Here is an 18,853-nt window from a genome sequence, read left to right as displayed (position 1 = left end):
GTTTACATTGTGGTGAACAATGTCTGTATACAATGCACTGAAGATAAAGAAGATTTGTTTATCTTTATTGTTGATGGTTCAGTGCAAATTATATTTTAAAAAACCAATGATGTCCAGTTGATGAATTGAAAACAATAGAGATCTTCCCCAAAGGGAGCTGTGGTGGTTAAGGTGATGGACATATGACTAGAAGGTTGCAGAAGTCCCACCATCCATTCAGCCTGGACTGACTACCAAACTGCTCAGGATTTTTTGGTTTCTTGGGTCTTAGTGAGTAAATTTGGAAATATTTCATAAAGAAAACATATTTCACTATTATATTTCTTTTCATCAGAAACTAATAAAAAACATACATTTAAAATAATGAGTAAGTAATGGCAATGGATATTTGAATGCTTTAAAATAATGAACAATATTGCAGGCACTTTAATATGGCATTATTATCAAACATTTTATATTTTTATTCAGCCTCAATGTATGAACATTACACAGACATGATTTTGGTCTTCCCTAAAAAAAAAAGTGGAAAATTTTTTGAGGGTGGTTTGGGGGTCCTGCCACAATGGGGTCACCACATTTTTTGGCTCAATGTGTAATCAAATCATTTCTTTTCCTCTCAAGAGCGTTTTTCCTTTCAAGCTGGTGCTTGTATTGGTGACATGCAGTATGCATATTCTGAAAGAGTGCTACATCTGTTCTCTTCTTTTGTAGGTGATGTTCCAAACTCTTCCAACCGTGATTATTGTAATTCAGATCTTTCTTGCAGAGGACACAAAATGCCAGTCCTCTAGCGTTCAGTTTTCCATCAACTTTTTTGTTCCATCCATTCCCATACATTTTTTAAACCGTTATCTAAATTTTTCATGTCATGGTCTCTCTCAACAACTCGGGACGCCATGTTTTGCAAGCATGCCTCTTTCCACTGCCATCAGTTTCCATTACACAAAGATTCACTGAATGAATGTAAACTTTTGACCAATCAGAATAGTCTTATGAGACTCTTGTGCTAAGTAACATATGGAACGAATACTTTACAAGGGTCGTTACAGAATGGGACCAGACAGATATATTAAAAAACCAGATCCCAGATGATAAAAAAATGGACTATATTAAGAAAAATCTGATTCAAGTCAGCTTTAAAATGGAGAAAAATCATGTCTGATTACAAAAAACAATTTTTAATTTTAAAAAACCCCATAAACTCACATTATACACATGATAAAGTTTAATGAGTATGATCTTTTTGTCTTAACTAACAAAGCTGGTTAATTTTAGCCCATTTTCCCTTTATTTTAGCAGTTTTTGTCAAAGAATATAGATATGGTGAACATAGGTCAATATTTCTATATCCTCAAATGATTTAATACATGCCCTAAATTTCGTTCATAATTTTTTAATTTTGCATATATCCCACCCCCCAATAGAATAATTTATTATATCACGATCAAGAGTATTTCAAACAAGTAACAATGAGCCTGTTTTGGGATTTCTATTCCATGTTTTTCTTTCAATAATGCATAGACAGGTAAGATTATATCAAGTTAACAGGGATGGTCCTGGCTTTCAAAAAGCTGTCGCCAAAATAATCGCCAACCTCAATATTTTGTCGCCAATTTTCAAAAAGTGTCGCCAAAAAAAGTAGTGTACATTTTTCCAAGTGTTAATTTAGTCTATTAATGTAACAGGCAATGAAAATTACAAAAGATGGATTAGTTAATACTTTAATTACAACAAGCATTAACAAAATGTTACAAAGTGTTACATGAAGATCCGTCGCGATTTTAGGGCTGCCCACTTGTTGAATGCAGTTTCAAAGTCTAATTTTTCACATCTGTACATGCTGATTCTAATTAAATTCTCGAGAGATGAGATGCAGAACTTATTTCTGATGTCAGTTTTTATGAGGTTCATCTTACTGAATCCACGTTCACAGTCCTCAGTGCTGACAGGTGACACCAGTAGTCTCTCAGCAGCCCCCTCCCCCTTATGGCTAGCTTCACAAAGCTTGTAGCGAATTGCTTCCTAAATCCCAAGAATGATCACTGAATGCTGTATAAATTTTCTCGACAAGAAAAATAGGATCTCCATTCCCACGAATGAAACTTACACGAGTCAACACCTTGCAATATTGGACCGTATATATAAGCGTAAATTCACACCCAATTTAGGGATTCTTTCACTCCTGTATTTTGAGAAATAAATAATTATTATTAATTATGCAAAACTGGGTTTTTTTTGGTTTTTTTTTTTTTGCTATTTCTTGTTGCGGAGTTTAAGTCTCTGCAGCCGTAACACGGGACTGATGACAAAAGAAAAAGATCAATGAGTAAAATGCTGCACTGGCGACAGATGTAATTGTGATTGAGATTTTTTCCATTTGTTTTGTATTTATACACAGTAGTCGGTACTTCAAAGGTTATCAGTTTTCTATGAAGGTTCAGCAAAACTATTGTATTGGTATATGTATAAAAAAAAAAGAATGATTAGCCATACAATTAATTATATCTGTTCTATTCGCGTCTTCAGAAGTCGATCAGTTGTAGGTATAGTGCGGTAGCATGATTGACTGTATCGCAACATACAGTACTCAGCCCAGATGTCAGCATAGGCAGATTATGATGTAACAATGCACTGTAAAGATAGGGTTGTCAATAAGAACAAAGGATCGTTTGTGTAACAGATTGATTCCAATGCATTGCTTAGTCAAGTTTATGGCTTCCTTTCGTTCTGACTTTAAATTTATTCAGTCCAAATCCATGATTGTATGTACAAATTAAATAACCAAAAAGTATGTCGCCAAAATAATCGCCAGATGGGATATTTTTGTTGCCAATAAGGAAAAAAAATCGCAATTTGCGACATTGGCGAAGCCCAGGACGATCCCTGAAGTATAAAAGAACTACCATAAAATACATGACTCAAAGAACAGAGGGGACTTATGCTGTACGTAAATAATTCTAGAAAGCATTTTTTACTGAGAACTTAAGAGTAGCATTATCATCAAATAAAATGAATTGTAAAATGTAATAAATTCCAATTTTCTTCACTTGCATTATCATTTACATCAAAATTCCACTTACTGTCAACCCTTTTTTTAATTTTTCAAGACATTTTCTGGAACTCAAAGAAATAAATGAGTTTTATTTGATTTATTTAGAATCAATATATAGTATTTACCTTTTTCTGTCAGATTGTGAAGATGAGTTGATAATGCAGATGGTCTCAAGACAAATTTTGTGGGACTAGATGTTGCACCTGTGTAAAGAAAAACTTAAATGATAATGTCCCAAAAATATTATAACATTTACATTTACACTATATAGCTCTCAGAACAAAAAATAGAATGTTAATGTAGAAAATAGAACAAATAAATATGCTGTCAGGATTAAATGCCTGGTCATACAAATAGTCTCATTAAAGCATAACTCATTTCGTAAGAAAGCACCTTTTAACTGCACATTATTAAAATTAAATTTGCACATTTTCCTAACTACCAACTAAAGCAACAGTTCAAGCATCGATATTAAGACAGTCATTACAGATTCATATTTCTCCTTTCAAATGAATAAGGCATAATGAATACTTGTTTTAAAACTTTGCCATAATAAGCATATTTATAAAGAAAAAAAAATTTTTTTTTTATAGAATTTTTGCATGAGCAGAGTGATATTGACTGAAAGTAAGAGTGAGAAATAGCCTAGAGACAGTAGTGAAAGATGATACTGCTTCAAGCTATTTTTTCAAGGAACACAAACAGTTAATGCTTAAAATATGTATGATTAAATAAAACCATACAGTAACAACGCAATCTGTACAATCAGCTGCACAAGACTGGAAACATATTACCATATTGGGTGTCTTTTTCCTCACTGGTCTGGGTAAAGCACTCAATCCAGTAGGCTTACTCAGGGCTTCCATTAAATTGATATTTTATGGAGTCCCGAGAACCCCCACATTTAAATTTTACAGGGTCCTTACAAGATGTTAAAGAGTGCCAGAGAGAGAGAGGTCTCACAAGAATTTTGGTGAAAAAGTTGCAGTCCCCTCTCACAAGCATGTTGGGTATACATGAAGTGGATAAATATCCATTATAATGCCAGGAATAAAGAGACACAAAACCTTATCAGTTTTACTTATTTTTAATTCATTAAATGTTCATGTACACCACTCCCTTGATAACTCGCGCACAACGGGGTCCACAAACATAGACCGCACAATAAACAAGGCACGAGTTACAGAGGGACCCCCAAAAATTGGAAAATATTGCTTTGACATCGAGAAAACCGGGTGGGGGTGGGGTGGGGGGTGGCAGCGTTAGGGAACTGGACTGTTTAATGACTGAATCTTCATTTTAAAATCACGTCGATAATAATTTTTAATAATGCGCTTCTTCTAATGAAGTTGTTCGTTATTCTGTTTAAATAACATTTTTTTCCTTCAAAATATCAGACATGAAAGATCGATCCAAATGGTTTGAACAACCATCATGCGTACGCGACAAATCTGTGCATTACGTCACTGCTTTTTGTTTTCTTGATGAGTCTGGTTCCCGTAGTGGTGTTTAATATTATCTTGCCAAATTGGTAGTCCATAATTTGGGAACTACACTAACTGTTGATACACCACCAAACAAGATTCCTTTTTTTTAAAAAACACGCAACATTTTTTCGTGACACATTTACTTCGAAACTCAATTTTTTATTGTTCAATTAGTACAATGTTAATATCGTGATTTCATTGGAAGTAATAATGAAATTTCTTATCATCACTGAGGATATCTCTAAATGCCAGTTCAAGAATTCTCTGAACCTTGCTTGTCCACAATGGTCCATATCTGTGAAATCAAGCTCGATATTTTACGAAGTATTCATATCGCTTTGCTGCCTTGTTATCTTTGATCAGTTATGAAAGAGTCGGTTAATTTAAGGTTGTTTCTGTTACATACACAATAATGTTTATTACAGTGTTCGATTGATCAAATGAAGTGAGTTCACCCAACATACAACCGAGGCTGCTAGATTTTAAGTTAGTCTGATTTTGGTGCCTTTTAACTTTTCGTTTATTCCACCTCTTTTTTTTTAATTCAAAAGACATAATTAACGTGATAATACAAAGGAGGCCAGCTTTTAATTCAGTGCAACAATACAACAAATACTTCCGCAATTCAGTTATCAAAACACGGTCTGCACTTAATTAGGTTCTCTGAGAAACGTTCGCGGACATAGCTGTTATGGTGGATTGACGCATTTTACGTTTAATTACAAGAGGACACATTGCATTTATGACGATTACACTTAACAGGAACTAAAAGATGGAACTAGAACACAAATTTCAATTGATAACAAAATTATTTAATTTGTATTTATTAAAGTACTGCCTCCACTCGGCGTGACATTTTCATTGATCAAAATTTCCTTACATATCGCTAATTGCGGGGTACTAGGAATGTTGTTTGGAAAAAAATGTAAAAAATTGTATGAGCTATTTGTAAATTTGATATTTCATAGTGTTGATTATAATTTCCAGGTCCTATCTACCGTTTTCAACAATAAAACGAGTGACACATCAAAGTTTCCGTTACCAATTTTGATCGCGATTTTCTTCAAGTTCAACAAATAGGGATACATTTTTGGGGAATTTTCGGGTTTAAAAAATGGGATCCATGCCTGACACCGCATTATAAGTGGGTTCGCGAGTTATCAGGGTGTGAGTTATCGAGGGAGTGGTGTATTAAAATTGATATCCTGTCAGTCGACTTGGTAACACACTACACGAGGCCTTTATTTAGACAGCAACGAGTTACACCCTCCGAAACAAAAATAACGGTTGACACATCTTAATTACATAACTTGATGATCGTGAATTTAATTTTGAAGTTTGCAATGAGCATTTATGTGGTCAATCCCAAGGGCTGTATTTCATTACACTCATATTCTTCTAAACCTTTTAAAGTTTCCTAAACAGTGATGATTTGTCCTTTTATCTGATCTGACAGGTTTTGAAGTTTGCAAAGATCCACCTACTCTAACATTTTTAGTTGTGTAACATCAACAAGTGACACTGTAAAGTGTCTTGCTTATAATCTGGTGCCATTTTCTATAAAACCATAGACTGGTCTGCTACCGATTTTTATTATGAATATAATGAATCTGTGAGGATAAGTTCAAATTGATTTAAAAAAAAACATGTTTTCTTGGAAATAAAATGGGTCAAATACAGTTGCTATAAATAGACAAGGAAAGTTCTTACTAAGCAGGGATTTTTTTAAAAAGCAAATTCTCAAATTTATACAAGTTGAATTAAAGAGATGACACTAAAAATGATAAACACAACTTTTGACTGATTTTTATTTAATTTTTAATTTACCAAAACAGCGTAATCCATACTGGGGAGGAAAAAAAACTTAATTTGTTAAAAAAAATGTGTAATGCTTACATCAAAAGCATAATGGCTGGCATGTATGCATTTAAAACCACAAAATACTTATCCAGATTTGCAAACAGCATTTTATCCAAGCCTCAACATGAAAACAAAAATGGTAGCAATATTTATTATCACAGGGTCTATCTTATAATGTAATTTGAATCCTTAGCGTATCATCCTTTCAAGATCATGTGCACTATATTTATTTGACTACACTCTGAAATGAACACAATGCATAATTAATGAGCATGACCTCAACAGATGGTGTAGCAAATCCTCGAGACCTCTGTTTTGTAAAACATTAACCTTTTCTGCAAGCTAAAAATTAACTTGGTCAGCAATTTTTATTGCATCCTACGGGACTCTAAGGCTGGGATTTTAATGCATTATCTTTAATTTTATTGCATCAGGGAGGCTTAAGATTAATCCTGAGAGGTGTTTTATTTGTGCTCATGGAGATGGAAGAATTGTTTTAGTGTTGTTAGCTGCATCGGCTTCAACTGATATTATTCACTTGGGCGAAAACATGGTGCAAGTATTGAACTTGCCATGTCTTTAATTTGTGCTCATACAGGTTGTAGTATTGTTTTAAACATTAAAGTGAGGCTGTTTGCATCAGCATAGTTCTATTCTTTTGTATTCTTTATTTTAGATATTTGTAGAGGTTAAACCATGAAATTAAATACCTACTAATATGCAAATTTTGATAGTGTGTGTGTGTGTGTGTTTTAGATTTTTAATGTAGCTTTAACAATTTTTCAGTCATATCGCTATGATGTCTGCAGTGTGGCAGTTTATAGTGAAGTCTAACACTGGGGCATCATGCCGCAGACATGTAGCATGATGTCCCACCCAGTCACATGGCTGACCAGTCCTAACACTAACCTATCAATGCTGAGTGCCAAGCGAGGCAGCTGTTTGTACCATTTTTGTAAGTCTTTGGTATGACTCGGCTGAGGATCGAACCCACGACCTCCTGCGTGCAAGGCGGACGCTCTAACCACTATACATTTGGACAGGTAAAACTACGAATTTAAGTACCCATGAAAATGCCCTTTACAAAAAGAGAAGAAAAAAAAATTGAGCCCAATGAAAATAAATGATACAGTTTTTGCAAAAGGACAGGAAACCAGATGAAGGGCATACCAGTTCCTCTCCATTAAACCAAATCAGAGTAGAAAATAATGAAGATCATATCTAATACAGTAAAACCTACACTGACCAGCTTCCGATAAGAGGTTAATAAAAATATATGTTGCCTACTGCACTGGTTTTGAAATTAGGTAAAATAGGTAGTTATTGTTTAAATTAAACATTTAATATATTATAACAATTAGTATATATAATGTACTAAGTGCTTTAAATACCAGACTAAATCAGATCAATTTATGCAAAACTCAATTTCGAGAATTTTTTAAATTTCTTTTCTTTTCTTACCCTGGAGGAAAAATTGTACAAGGGTCATCAATGAAAAATGACTGGTTGGCCAACCTGGACCACAAATACATTAATTTTGCCTTCGTGGCCACCTGTAATTTATGACCACTATCAGCATACACAGATTGATATATAAATACAGCTGTAAGCAGCCACCTGCAGAATGTGACTAGCAACCACAATGTTCTGGCACAAAAAAAAACCTTTCAACACAGCTATGAACAAAAGTATGATAAAAACAGGTCTATTTAATTACAAAAGCTTAAAAGTCTCTACCAACAAGTGGAGAATGTTCTAAAACATTACTGCTATCCATGACTGCATCACAACACAGAGATAAATACCAATGACCTCTATTTAATCCGTTAGAGCCATGGCCATTTATGAGGATTTTTTTGTAACCCCACCCCCCCAACAAACAGCTGAGTCTGGCTACTGGTTCCTAAAATCTTTAGGCGTTGCCGGTTGCCATTGTATGCAACAATGTAGTCAATTCAATGGTCAGCATTATTTATTTTTGTGAAAATAAGCAAAACCCCAATAATGCCCTAATGCATACATACCAACCCCTGGCAAGGAAAATGTGTAATCCAAGTGGACAAAAACAGTAATCCGAGCAGAAAAAGAGTAATCAAATATAACATGATAAAAATTCAATAAGCATATGTACAAAATGATTTATTTATCCCTCTGGACTTTTAACATAAATTACTGCTTCAAGTTTTCACATACAACACTGAGCTTTAAAAAGCAACAGACTCTCATACTGCATGTCAAAACACTTTGTACCAGCTGAGACTATGACTGTTTTGCATACCAGTTGAACACTAAGTGCTGGGATACTAAGCCTGGATCTGAATTTTGTTTTAGTTTTGTTAAAAATACTGAACAATCTTTCACAGTCAGCATTAGAATGGTAAAGAACCAATATTACTTTCATAACCTGACAAAGAAGAGGACATTTATATCTTACAGTTATTGGGTCTTTTAGCTGGAAAATAAGATGAAAAGAATAAAGTCTGTCCGCATGAAGTACATTGTCAGGTAGAGTGTCAATTTGATACTTCAGGAGTTCTTCTAATTTATCAGCAGCCTTTCCTGCAGCACGGTGCATCATATGACAGAGACAACCTAATATGTACAATGATGGAGACATTTTTCAAAATATAGAATGCAGCTCCTTTATGAATTCCAGTCATCACTGATTGCACGATAGCTGAAAACCCCATACAGTTCTGCCAACTTATGTTTATTCAAAGCATTATCAAGCAAATAAATAAAAAATGTTTTCTCCAGTGGAATCTACTGTTAATTCTGGTAATGAAAGAAGAGCACTATGCATTTGCCCTTTTCATTGTCAAAGTCTCTTACACAGACAGCATACAACTTTTTGTCATAATCACTATTCCTGTCTGTTGCAATACTAAACAGCCCAATTTTCATGGCTTCTGCAATTTTAAGTGAAGTATCTTCTGCTAAACACCTAACAATATTAGATGATTTTGTTCTTGCACATGCATATTTTCTGCAATTTTGGAATTGGGAAACATCCATTTGAACAAAGGACCAATGTAGTCTTCTACTGCTAGGGTTAGTCCATGTTCTATTAAGAACTCGGTACATAACGCCTCTGCATTTATAAAATTCGTGTCCACAATTTAGTTCTGCTGTAAAAAAGAAATCACCTAAGTACTGGAGTTAGTAAAACAAGCTAATTCAAAGTTTCTTGGTTTTACCACCATAACCAATATTAAAATCCTTTCCACGCAACCTGCAAGGGGCGCGAAGTTGCCCTAGAATGGAATGCTGTATTGTGTAATTCATGTATTCATCTCTAAATCAGTGTTTCATCTTTTCCTAATCCATCTGTGAAATTATTTTTAAAATATTTTTGCTCTAACACACGCATCGACTATAATAAATCTGACTTGACTTTTAGCGTCAAATACCTACAGACTGGTTCTGTACCAGATATGAATTAGAACAAAGAATCTGTGAGCAAATATTAAAAGTCAGAAAACCAGTCTGTTCTCTCCTAACTAAGCCATACAGCTGCTATAAAAAGAAGCCGAAGTCAAAAGTTGAAAGTAGAAACCAGCATGTTTCTTGGAAATAGGGAAACTGCTACAAATAGAAGATAATACTGTTAGGAAAGTTCATGCAAGTCTTCAAACAAGCATACTCTTGTGTCGTAGTTACATAGAAGACATCTGTTCTAGAATACGGTCTGTGGGATTAATGGAATGTTTATAAAAATGAGAAAACAAATTATTTTTTTGGGAGGGAGATACAGTGAAAACATGTAATCCGAAAAGTTATGCATAAAACGTAATTTAGTGAAAAAAAGCCTTATGATTCGCCAAAAGCGTAATGGTTGGCATGTATGCTAATGAGAACTCCTTTGAAAGGGCTTCAATGTAGCATTCAAGTGTGTCATTTGTCTTTGGAGTCAATTTGTATTGCCTAGGGTAAATGAGGTCTTTGCCCCATATCTTTAAAAGGTGACCGTAACGATTCCTAATGAATGTACAGTACTTTAATATGAAATTTTATTGTCACAGAGTGTTTGTTGTTAACCTATACTTGAACAAAAAGTAACACAACTTCCTCATACCCATTAATAGACAAAACGTCTAACTTGTCAAAACTGCATATACCACCATGTCTGTACTAAGCACTTTTCTGAAATAAATTGTAATCCTTCAACATAACTTGATGTTTCATATATGCATATAAGAACATGTGACCTACCTGGAAATGAATACAACATATTTGAAGAAGTAGACACTACATCAGTTTTCAATACTGGCTTTGGAGCAAAGGGGTTATTTCCAACAACTGCAAATAAAGATAAAAATCTTTACATTAACATACATATAACCATGGATGCTTAAAAGTCAGATATAACATCTCTGGCCTAAATCTAATTAATAAAAGTATGATGTTCAGAGAAAGCTTTGGGACAAAATCAATTTGCAGAGTTGGCATGAAAGTAACAGTCAATGAAGTCTTAACTCGAATACTTGCTTATTTCTGTTTAGATTTCCTACAATTTCCACTGACAATAAACACTTTAGTCTTACCATTTATCATCCAAGGCCTATTATAAATGAAATGACAACCGTAGTGAGTACTCCAATGTTTTAATGCTTTTAAAAAATAATGCAAGTATTATGTGATCTTGTGCAAGTATCTATCAGAGATGCCAACTCAAGAGCATGCTTATCAGGAATCCTTGCATCAGTATTTCAGAATCTAGACAGCTCATCCAATATTAAACTTCTATACCAGCATACTGCATGTAACTATGAGCTTGTACATACATGTACACTATTAGTAAGAATTAGGGTTTAGTGACAGAAAATAAGGTACTGCTATAAATTCCCCAAATTCCAGTGCCTTGCATTCCTTGAACATTTTGGCAAAATAGTAACCAAATACATCTTCCTTGCAAATCATTTGCTTACCTCATCTTTATAGCCACAATTATACTGCCAATTTACTAATGTTATTAGAGTTAATTAAATCAAGAAACTATATTCTATCTATCAGCATAAGATAATGGTGATGAAGTACTTTTCCCTCTACCTGTGACCACACAGAAAACTCCTGTTCAAAAACTTTCCCCACAGAACTTTTATTTCTAGAACCTTGTTTGTATAATCTTGAATGCAGATTATTTTTTTTAACATAGAGATGCTGCAAGGAGTTTTCTTAAGAAAAAGGGGAAGGTCACTCACACCTACCTGCAAGGGGTGGGGGATCAGGGGGGACAATGCTCAATGGGGTGCTGATGGGTGACATCATCATAAGGTATACCTAATTTAAGACAAGCATATGATGACTTTATATCACTTCCCTAATAACAAACAACAGCTGATAAATATTCTTCTCTCCTTATCACTCCACTTCTTCAAAGCCTCAGAAAATGGAAATGATCTATATGACCCTCTTGTATCTAAATAGTTATCTGTTTATTCACAGTGTTTGCTGTTAAGAACAGAGTAAATTCTGTTTTGTGAACTAAATATACTCTCACAATCTGCTGTTTGTAACGCGACCACTGCAATTTTGGCTAATTTAAACAAATCAGATCCGAGAATTGGTTTTCATGATATCTGAACATATTCTTTTACAATTTTATCATGTTGTCCCTAGGAAACTTCTGTTATAGGATCACATCTGTTGCAAATCTGTATTTAGCCAAGGTTTCAGCCTTTGAAGAACATAGGTTAACCTGGAATCATTTTGGTTAGTAAATGGATTATTTTTCTTATATTATAGAAAGAAAACACTTAATATCCCTCCATGTTAGTTCTTTCCATAAGCAACTGCAGGGAAGGCCAAACAAAAGAATATGTGTTTCTGGTCAGCCGACCATCCCTGTTAATCATTGCTGACCATAACACACACACACCCCAGGTTTAAAAAAAATCACATTATAGATATGTTTAAAGCACAAAAATACTTTTTTTAAAAACCTGCCCTGCACTACCCTAATTTTCAAACTATTGCAAAAGGAAGCACAATTTTTTTTGCCATATCAACCATGTGTCTAAAACATACGTTTAAAGTACAAAATAAACCCCAAAACCTGCCCTGCCATAAATTTAAAAATAGTGCAACAGAAAGCACATTTTTTTGCCTAATCAACCATGTGTCTAGTAATTTTGATTCCTATTCTTCTCATTCTCCACTTCAGTTCCACATGCTGTGTAGGTGCCAACTATTTCCATGTCATCGCTTTGTGCCCATCTTCAGTTCGCATCAGGACACGAGAGCTTCCCTCTTGCTCTACAGTATCAACCACAGCAGACAATCTTACCATAAAGAAATAGGTTATCTTATGTTTTGATATCATAGGCTGTTAGGCTCTACACAATTCTGTTATGGCTGAACAATGGATAAGTTTGTTATATCCCTCTAGAAGACAATTATATTGGAACCCCTGGATAGTTTCTACAAGATCAGCAGCAGTCAGTCTTTTCCTTTATGCACATTTGTGCATCAGGGACGCACGCTGGAGAAAATTGACACACACATTTTGTTACCATGCGTTTTTTTGACGCAAAGAATTTTCATAATATGATCATGATTTATTTAATACCCAATGCATTGGACGATGGATGGCATTGTATATACTTCGCATTGACTGGTTCCCCGCTTTGTTTGCTCCCTGCCTTGCTCTCCTCTATTCGTATAGCAAAGTGCAACGCAGGGAACAAAAAAAAACAATGAACCATACTAGCATAGGCAATGCTATGACGGAGTAGCTTCCCCTAATCTCGCGAGCTTCTCACGATTGTCATCGAGCTCAGCAAGCTGTTCTAGATATTTAACATCAAGGCTCGTTGCACTAGAAAGTGATCGCCAGATTAAAACGTCATGCACTAAAAAGCATTAGCGAAGAAAGTGAAAGAAGCAGAACACAAAAGAGTAACCGTTGATCTAACTTTAATGAAAAATGGAGAAAATTATTCCCTTGACTGGAATATTCATTATGATTACTGGTGTGACTTCTGATCACGTGATTGCAAAGACTGCAAAAGTGAATAATCCTTTTGTGACAGGATTTTAGAATTTTTAAAAATAGGCCCTCATTGGCCATAAGATATCTGGAGAACACATTATAACCTAAGACATTATTTCACAACATAGAAATCAGTAAACTTGCAGAGACAAATGCGTTATTTGGATTACAAAGTCAGCGGGTCATTGCAGATTTTGTTGGTTTTTAACTTTTACTGCATTAAAAGAAAGATCTTAAAGTTCAAGTGTAACTTATTAGAAAGAAGATGAATCAGTATCCTCCTTGATATTTGGATAAATGTGTTCTAGAACGAAGTACGATGAAACCTATGATAGTACACATTTGATTAAAGGCAGTAAATTAACTCCCATTTGGTTAAAAAGATTTATTTGGCTTTTTGTATTGGCTTATATGTAATGTGTTGGGCTATAATATTGTTGTGGAGACTGTTAAAAGTACGACTTTAAAAGAAAAATGAACTAATAAAATTATTCTTTGAATGGACAATGCATTTGTTTGTTAATTGTGCATGTTGGTGTATTTGTATGTTTAGAGAGAGAGAGAGAGTAGCGCAAGTTGCAATATCCTATTTCAAGCTGAAAAAGTATGAGTCGTATGAAAATGTGTCAGTACATTTTTGACCCCCACATTTTTTATCTGACCCCCAGTTTTGACACCAAAGGGTTTTTTGTACCCTCAATTTTACACCCCTGGGGGATACAATGAGCAGTTCTCAACCATATAGATGCATGTAATCAACACTGAATCTATCTTACTAAAGCATGATTGAGATCACTCACAAAATAACCCAATACCTCCCCTTGGCATCTTAGTGTGTTGCTAATTTTTTAAGCTGCGCCAGATACTAATGAGGATGCTTGCATGGTGGGGTTGTTGGAAGGGAGAAACATAATTTACTTAAAAATTTGATTTTCTCTTCGAATACGTTCCCCAATCATGTTACGTTAGAAGAGTAAGTAATAGGAGGGGATGCTGATCATCCAACCTTTATCTCGGGTATCCTTCTAGTGAAGAACAGCTTGATTCCCCATGTAAACAATAACCTATTCTCCTAATTAAATAAGCAACACAGCCTGGGGTCACTTGACCTGTGACCATAGCATACTGTAAAGATGAATAACGAAGTCTTCTTATGACAAAAATTTCACTGGCGAATCCAACAGGCTGTGTTGATTAATCTAGTTGGTCTGGTGATAGTATGTGCTGCCACCATTGGACCTACTAGATTCAATGTTTACATCTGCACACTAAATCTCTGAGATGAAGGCTCAAAAAGGTTGACTCTGCTTACCAGCCAACAGCTTCTATCATATCTCAGATTGAAACATTGTGTTCAAACGTTGAGGCTTGCTAGGAAATTCTGAGTTTAATCTTAGTGAGGTCACTCTGATCTGGTGAGACATCAGAGTACACCAAGCGTACAACCCACTTCAGCCGCAAAGCAAGAGCTTGAGCGGTGATGTTCTGTGTTCCAGCTTACACTGGAAGGAAGGGGTGTTTATGTATCATAACTTGTCTCTGTGCATTTCAAGTAGTGCTTGCGAGCGCAAATAGGATCTTGCATGGCTGCTGTGCTCCACCTGTCGATGGAAGAGAGTGAGCAAGTCACAACTGTTTGGTTGCAGGCAGACAGATGGTAACCTATTTTGGGCTACAAATCCTAGTTGTGTCAAGAGAACCACTGAACCCTCCAATCTGAACTGTAAGTTCAGATCGACATAATGGGCAATACAGCTTGCTCACCATGCATGCAGAAGCTAAAGCAATCAGAAAACACGACTTGTATGATAGTGACTTTAGTGAAGTACAAGCTAGAGGTTCAAATGGTTTCAAATCAAGCCATATTAAATCCCAGGACTGGTTCCATTTGGAAACAAAGATTTTGGTCAATTGAGACCAAAAGGTTTAAAAGATCAGATAAGTCTATATGCTGGGGAAAAAAGTCAAGTCTGCCATGATGCTGGAATGTATCCAATATAACGGGGTGGAATCATCTGACAGACTGGGGCCAAATGTTTCTCCTCAAATAGACTGAGAAAAAAGTTGGCCACTTCAGGGATTGAGGCACAAAGAGAGACAGTGTTGCTGGTATGGCACCAATCCCAGAAAATACACCTCATTCTTTTGTGAGCCTTCACAGTGTAAGACTTTCTTGCTCTCAAGATTCTCACCACAATTGAAGGTTTGAATTGTTTGTCTTGCAAGACTGTTCTGACAAAAGCTGGGTGTGTAGAAGAGGATGGTCTGGGCAGGGAAGGATCACCTGTGACTGTGGTTGCTGAGAAGATTCGGGTTGGCCAGACTCTTCCTGAGCATATCAATTGCTAGAACAAGTAGATTGGTGAACCAAGACTTGTCCCATCTCAGACTTACCAACACATACAATTTTGCAATAATCCTTATGAAAATGACGCTTAAAATACAGACTTGTGGAATTAAAAAAAAAAAAAGATTGTTGGTGAAAAATCTGAATAATTGGTTCATTCATGTTTAATTTGTATCCAGGTTTCATATAGAATTAGTAGAATTATTCAGGGAATCAGACCAACTCTACGGCAGTACCATAGATGCTTTAAACTGCACATATTTTTTCATGCAAAGTGTTGGCATGATCAAACTCTTGATTATATAAAAAAAATTTAAATGGTGTCCAGCAAGTGATGCATGTTGAAGACAAAAGGGAAAGTGTTAATAAACAGTTGTTATGAGTCTATTAGTGAAAAACGTGCCCTGGGAGCATCTCTGGTGTTGATGTGCCAACAGTTTTTTTGGTTGAATCACAAATATAATTCCAGGTTTTATTACACTATAAATTCCAGTGATTGTCTCTATCCAAGAATTTTATCAGAGAAAGAAAATAATCACTTGAATTCAATAATTTGAAGGAATACAATTTCCAGCCCAAATACTGGACACAATATATATAATTTTTCAAGGTGCTAAAATCCTCTCATTTACAGTATATATAGTTCTCTACTTGAGCTCAGGCATAAGTGCCAACCCTCCAGGCTCGCAATTAGTGAAAATAGGGAGAAAAATTAGTGAATTTTGACATGAATTCATGAAGCGATCTTCAAGTCTGGGAATATTTGTCGAAACAATTGTTTAGCATGTTCTCCAGCTGATAAATGTAGATCATGTTCAACAAGAAAACTCACAAACAATGCTTCAGCATTGGTAGCTTGCAGGCCTTCCGTCGATGGCTTAAAATATTCCAGAGCTGAAATCTACTGCGAGTTCTTAATTTTCCCAACCTCTTTGTGCTTTTTGCTTCCTCACATCATCTCTGCCACCATGCCCAATGCTAAAATTTGTGGCACACTGCATGCAAAAAGCATGATGTGTATTGGTGTTTGATGGCTAAATGCATATATGTCCAGGTGCATTGGCCAATTTCTTTGGAATCCCAGTTCGAAATATGAACACGCGGAATGGTACTGGTTTAAGTAAAAGAGGCTGGTACTTTTTGATGCAAAATATGATACTATTTGAATTTACATTTTTACTGTAATTATTGTGCACCATTATAAACATGTTGCAAATTTTATTTCTTCTGCACAACCTCTCCACATTAAACCCACATTCTTGCAGAATGTGGGGAAATCCTGTGATCATGCAGTCTATATGCTACACCCTCTACTACTTGCTCCTAAGTCCAGCCCACCCATATTGGTAAAGAAAATCTTTCATAATTGCACAAGAATTGCTACTATTCAGTGGTAAAGAGAAGAAACCATTTAAATTTTTAAACCCACCCTCATTTTTTTGATGGTGGTTGGCACCATTTGTAAACATTTTAAATTTTGAATTTCCAGGAAGCTTTCTGTCAAGTTTAGGTCAAATCTTGTTAAATGGTTTTGCATATGTGCTAAATAAAAGGTTTTTCTATTGTTAGTAATGATGGCCATAATGGATGGCATATCAGCAATATTTGTACAAGTCTGAATGTTCTCTATTCTGTGAAATATGATCTGTTCAGTGGTTTTGAATAACAAACTGTTTCAAGTCATATTATTCTGAGTAATGTATAAAACAAGTCATTTCAAGATTTTCCAAATTTAGTAACAGTTGCAACATTTAATGGCAGATCTGCATCATTTGTACATATCTGACAGGTCTTCATGCAGAAAGCTTTCAAATTCTAGTCAGAATTTATTTTGGAGATTGCATTTAAAGATTTATCTACTTAATAACAGTAACCATAACTAAAGGCACATCAGCACCATTTATACAAAATTGAAAGGTCTGCGTGAAAGTATGATTTCTGTCAAATTCTGCAGTATCTGAGAGCAGCTGTTATAGCTATTAAAACAAATTATTTTAATGGTGGCCAGATCTGATGGCTAATTGGTATCATTCATACCATTTGAAATCCCTTCACTGACAGGATGCTATATCAATTACTCAAATTGGTTCAGGTGGATTTTTTGCAGTTTAAAACAGCAACTGATGACAGATGCAGAACCATACCTTAAGCTCACTTGTCTTTACAACTAGGTAAGCTAAAAAAAATAATCCCATTGCAACATTTTTGAAATTTTCTAATATTATTAGTTATCGAAAGTCAAATTTACTATGCCTGCATTTCAGTATATCTTTGGGGGATTTTGTCAGTCTGTGCTCCTAAAGAAAACAGCATTATGTGCTGAGGAGCAATGATTCCATGCCAGACAACAACTGATTTCTATGAAGGTGCCTTTGGATTTAAAGAAAGGAAAAGAATTTAAATTGTTAGAAAGCAGTGATGCTACATGTCTGCAGATTTTACTGCATGAAGATTGACCTGGAAAAACATCTGAATCTGTTGTTGTGTGGAATAAATACTAGTTTGACTTACTGTTCATGCCTGGCATGAATATAGTTGGCTTTACTGGCTGGAAAGGTGATGTCTTCATTGCACTAGTCACTCCATTTGAAGATGTGCCATGTTCTGTAACAAGTAAAAGAACCAATTAAATGCACTTAAGTCTAGCATACATTAAGGTCAGGCAATATCCTAGCCTCCTCCTCATTCGCTCCATCCCCAAGCAGATCTATGGAACATCAAAAGATACAAAATCTTTCAACTTTTTTAGATGTTTCAAGCGACATGATATGTGCTTTGGAAACTATACTATTACAAGGAACAATCTGATGGACGTGACCCACCTAACATTTCTGAATCTGCTGATCTATCTATTAAAAATGATACCCATCACAAATTTGATTTACATGGGTTTTGTTCTTACACAACGTACAGTACTACTTATTATCAAAGTCTATTCTCAATTTAGAATTTAACGACTGCCAAAATACCTATCTAACCTCACCTCTTCTAGATACTTTTGTTCCTCTTCTGACACTCATATTCTCATTATTCCAACTATCAAAAAAAGTCCTACAGATGTTCTTTTACATGCTGGACCCCAGATACCTGGAACAAATTGCTCTTGAACTCAGACA

At 35.2% G+C, this 18,853-nt stretch overlaps 1 protein-coding gene across 2 annotated transcripts in view; it reads right to left on the bottom strand.

Annotated features, from left to right (window-relative positions):
* Window positions 1-18,853, bottom strand: part of LOC149807031 (uncharacterized) — an 88,773-nt gene that overhangs the window by 52,405 nt on the left and 17,515 nt on the right. For both annotated transcript variants that reach the window (XM_089960896.1, XM_089960904.1), the window contains exons 4-6: window positions 18,249-18,341; window positions 10,612-10,698; window positions 3,178-3,255 (exon numbers count right to left, since the gene is read on the bottom strand). In XM_089960896.1, coding sequence (XP_089817022.1) covers window positions 3,178-3,255; window positions 10,612-10,698; window positions 18,249-18,341 — 258 coding nt within the window. The remainder of the gene's footprint in view (window positions 1-3,177; window positions 3,256-10,611; window positions 10,699-18,248; window positions 18,342-18,853) is intronic.

Source organism: Sinohyriopsis cumingii, chromosome 1 (genome assembly GCF_028554795.1).
Source record: "Sinohyriopsis cumingii isolate HCF-2022 chromosome 1, ASM2855479v2, whole genome shotgun sequence".
NCBI classification, from domain to species: Eukaryota; Metazoa; Mollusca; class Bivalvia; order Unionida; family Unionidae; genus Sinohyriopsis; species Sinohyriopsis cumingii.
The sequence above is the reverse complement of the archived record's forward strand: the minus strand, read 5'-3'. Positions and strand labels throughout refer to the sequence as shown.